Raw genomic sequence first — 4,450 nt, 5'->3', positions numbered from 1 at the left:
AGTCTAACATCAGTGGCAGAGCGACGGACATTGAACAAGCTCCTGTCCATCATAGACAATCCAAGTCATCCTCTGCACAGCAGCATCTCCAGACAGAGGAGCAGCTTTAGTGACAGACTGCTGTCATTGTCCTGCTCCACAGACAGACTGAAGAGATCGTTCCTCCCCCACACCATCCAGCTCTTCAACACCAACCGGGGAGGGCGATAAAATGGACAAAATAACACAACAAAAAACTCTGGACTCACTGCACACACACACACACACACACACACACACACACACACACACACACACACACACACACACACACGACTTGCTGGACTAAAGTGTGAAAAACAGACTGCTGCAGACAGTAACACACAGTCATTTTGCACTGTTGAACTGCCAGATGTTTATATTCTTATTATAGTTTTATATGTAACTTGCATGCTCTCATGTTCTTTACCTTTCATGCTGCTGGAACTGTGAATTTCTCTTTGGAGATTAATAAAGTATCTATCTATCTATCTTCTGTAACATCATCAGATTCATGACGGACAGCTTATTAAAGCATCAAAACCAATGCAACAGAACAACACTACACAAGCATAGGAAGTTAATAGGTGTAGGTTTATTTGTATACCAGCAAAAGATTAAGATTGGTCTTTTGTGGTCCTGCTGTCCTACAGCAGGTGTTATAATACATTTGCATAACAAATGTGTGCACAGTTGACACACAGAAGTTATTTCAGGAACAGTGAAGTGTGTTCACCAAGTGAAGACAGAGTGGCATGACCAGGGAAATCACTGTCTGTCCCAATCCTCTGACTTTGAATAGTAAATAAACTGCACCAAGCAAGAAACTACAAACTGTACAAGAATGTAGATGTCTGCACAATGTGGAGGCAGCCACTCTCCGCTGTTGGCAGGTTGAAAAAATATTTGAAGTTTGCTCCATTCACAATGTCACACACAAAAGTAAGAAATACTACATGGTTTTAAAACATGACAGGATGGTTTTTGAATAGCACAAGCAGGAAACAATACAGTTCTGTGACAATAAAAAGGAAGAGATTTAAATACATGCACATGCATTCAGGAGTGAAACATACAAACACTGCAGTGCATCATTTACACTCTTGACACAAGAGTGTAAATGATGACATATAAAGACACAAAGTCTGCCACCATTTCTTTGATACAATACTTAAATTCTCTTAGGTTTTGTCCATTACTTCTGTGATGTAAAATGTGTGCAATAACCATATTTAATTGAGCAGCACTGTTGCTGTTGTGTTACATCTGAAAGTATGATAGCAAATGTGGTTGAGTTGCACATTTTGGGAGATGCACTATAAGTGGTATAAAATATCAGCAGGACGTCTTGAGACAGAGACATATTCAATCACTTCCTTTTACAATGACCACAGCTTTGATTTCTATCTATCTGTTGCTGTTAAACAAAAAAAGCAATAAAATGTGGCTTAAAACAATAAATCTTATGTTTCAGTCTTCCTTTCCCCTGACTTTTGAATTATCTTTAAAAAATATGAGTTCTAGACTATATTGAAAAAAGTACATATTTGTGAGTGTGTCTACATCTTCTCATCCATGATTTATACATCAGTGCCTCAAAAAGCATTTAAGTGTGGGCACAGATCCCAGCACATGAAGCAGAATTGCAGAAAAACATACAGATGTCCTACAGTCTTTGAATCATTGAATCAATGCACTTGTAATTTCAAACATATCTTTCTTACATTGTTTCCATGTAAAACATTGCCAGTTCAACGGTGTAAAATCTTGAAAACACAAACCATAAATTAAAAAAAAAAAAAGCAATCCCACAGCTTAGCTTGTGGCATCCTCAGTTTGAACACTTCCTAACAGATTTGTACATGTGGGGACGAGGATGAATGTTGATTTTCTCCTATTACTCATCTGACTGAAGGTCTCCTTAACTTTTTTACGGAAGTTTTTACCTACACAAACATAGAGAATGGGGTTGAGAACACTATTGAAGAAGGGTAAATAGATGGAGATCTGTTGGAACCAACTCAACCGTAACTCACACCCTCCCACAATGTTATATCTACTGAGCAGATCTAGTATCTTAAACACATGGAATGGCACCCAGCAGATCAGGAATGCCAGGAGGACTGCAAGAATCAGGGTGGTGGCCTTCTGCTCCTTTCCCTCAGTGCTATAGCTGTCCCTTAACGTGTTTCTCAGAGCTTGAATAATTTTGAGAGTGCAGAAGGAAATAATAAGAATGGGTATGATAAAGTTTAGAATGACATTGAGGATGTTTATGGCTTTATCTGTCTGATCTGAATAAGAAAGAATGCATCTGCTAACATTCTTCTCAGGGTGATGTTCAACTTCCCTGCAGATGAGTACAGGGACATTCAACAGAAAGCATACACACCACACCACTACACATGCTAGTTTGGCACAAAATGGCCTCCGCATTCTTCCATGGGTCAGTGGGTGCACTAGAGCCAAATATCGGTCAATGCTAACCAGAACCACAATGTAGATGCTGCAGTAGGCATTCATGCTGATGGAGAAGGGGAGCAGTTTGCACATTGTTTCACTAAAGTTCCAGTTAAATCTTTTCTGTACATTCACAGCCAAGAAGGGTAAACTCAACATCAGAATAAGGTCGGCAGCCGCCAGGTTGATCAAGTAGATCTCTACCACGTTACATGCTGTCTTGTGGAGCCAGAATACCATCAACACAAACACATTCAAGATAATCCCCAGCACACTGATGATCAGGATGTACACTGGAATCACAGTGAAGATCCAATCGATTCCATCATAACGGCACCAAGTGTTGTCGGTGTTGTTGTGGTTTTCATCCACAGTTTCATGACTGAAGTTTGCAGGGATGCTGCTCATAGACAAAGAAAGCAATCCAGACAAAACATGACATTATAAACCATTTGAAATGTACATCTAAAATGATCTTGCAGATTTCTTTTAGCGATGACGAGATGACGTGAATACTGAGAACCATGGAATTCTGACACACCCTGGATACTGAGTATTGTTGAGTATGAACTGAATGCTGTCTACTGTGAAATATTTAATAACGACATATTGCGGAACGTCATAATTGTTTTTTCAGTTGGTTCCTGAAGTGTTGTATTGAGAACAGAAATAGAGTAGCAAACATTAGACTCAATACGACTCAGCTTTCCAGAGAACTTGTCTTGGTAACTCTTCAAATATGAAATCAACGGTTCAACACTTTAACATACTTTTGTTCCAGTTTTCAGCATTTTGTCGTATTATTTCTACGACTGGGACTTTAAGGCATTAATTTTGATTAATTAATTGCGGAAAAAATACAATAATCACCCTTTTCTCAGTTCCCTAATTTCTGGCACACCGGAAACACTGATGCACACTCCAGCCTAGTAGGTGGTGAGAGACAGCATTGCTTGACTTGTTCGACAGAAAGTTTTCTTTTAAAGACTTCCTGATGACAGCTTGGATAAAGGCATGGTCGTGTTCAAATTGTATATCCAGTTTTCTTACCACTTTAGCAATTCAAGCTGGCAAAATCACCTCAATGTAAAACATGTTGCCACAAGCATGGATACCAGAGCTAAAGCTGTGAGTACACAGGGCCGTTTTAGCTCGCATGGAAACGCCCCACGAAAAAATACGGCCCTGTTTTCTCCTTTATGATGAAAAATGTTAAGCAAAAAGTATTTCTGAAAGCATTTTGAGGCAAGAAATGAGCTGCTGAATCCGTCCTTGTTTTAGTTCACCGACGGATTGTTTAGACATTTAACAAAAGTTTCTGTTTTTGGAAACTGTGGTTTTGAACATAGTCCTGGTTAATTTTAACCTGGCCACACAGTAAAAATAATGTAAAACTATAACTTTTACTATTACATTACATCATGTTTGTTTTTACTGCTTGCTGAGTAGAACTGTAAGCATCAGATCACGTCCTTCATTGTTTTCTTGTAACATTAAAGTTGTGTTTAATCCAGCAAGCTGCCTGCAAAGTAATAAATGTCTTATTGATGTCAGTTGTTATTGCTAATATAGTGACTACAGAGGATAAAAGTAATAGAAAATGCATAAATCACATCGAGCTTATGCATACCTTGTTGGCAAAAGAGTCATGACTTCTGGTGAAAACAGAAAATGTTAAATTCCCAGCAACACTCTTCCAGTTCCTTCTGCTGCTGCGCTCAGTCTGTCTCTGATCTGCTCGCTCAGCCAGTGTCTTTGACTCATTCCTTCTATTGCCACCTCCTCCCCCTTTTCATTCTGTCCCTCCTCTTTCTTCCTTTTTTGAGCAGAATTGTATATCTTGGGTTGCAGTATTCAGAGACTATGTTTACATGACTCCTTCTATTTATAATATTTTCCCAGAGATTGCTTTATCATCAAGTCGACCACTGATGTGGATGTTTCAGCCCTCAGGAGGTTGTGAGAATGTTTG

The 4,450-nt window shown here is 39.1% G+C and overlaps 1 protein-coding gene across 1 annotated transcript; it reads right to left on the bottom strand.

The window, feature by feature from the left end:
• Positions 1–593: 593 nt before the first annotated feature.
• On the bottom strand, positions 594–4,228 carry LOC110971446 (B2 bradykinin receptor-like). The gene is made up of 2 exons (XM_051937779.1): positions 4,109–4,228; positions 594–2,878 (listed from the first exon to the last, which is right to left on the bottom strand). Exons 1-2 carry the CDS (start codon positions 4,126–4,128, stop codon positions 1,834–1,836), a joined length of 1,065 nt encoding a protein of 354 aa, XP_051793739.1. The 5' UTR covers positions 4,129–4,228; the 3' UTR covers positions 594–1,833.
• Between the last annotated feature and the right edge of the window lie 222 nt (positions 4,229–4,450).

The sequence above is a fragment of the Acanthochromis polyacanthus genome, chromosome 1 (assembly GCF_021347895.1).
Source record: "Acanthochromis polyacanthus isolate Apoly-LR-REF ecotype Palm Island chromosome 1, KAUST_Apoly_ChrSc, whole genome shotgun sequence".
Classification (NCBI taxonomy): domain Eukaryota; kingdom Metazoa; phylum Chordata; class Actinopteri; family Pomacentridae; genus Acanthochromis; species Acanthochromis polyacanthus.
This window is presented reverse-complemented; position numbering and strand designations above follow the sequence as displayed.

Bases quoted from the DNA above. Each gene is read 5' to 3' on its own strand.
- LOC110971446 (XM_051937779.1), bottom strand. From the start codon at position 4,128: ATGACTCTTTTGCCAACAAG. The intron at 2,879-4,108 runs GTATGCATAAGC...GTCTATGAGCAG, and splicing joins ATGACTCTTTTGCCAACAAG to CATCCCTGCAAACTTCAGTC.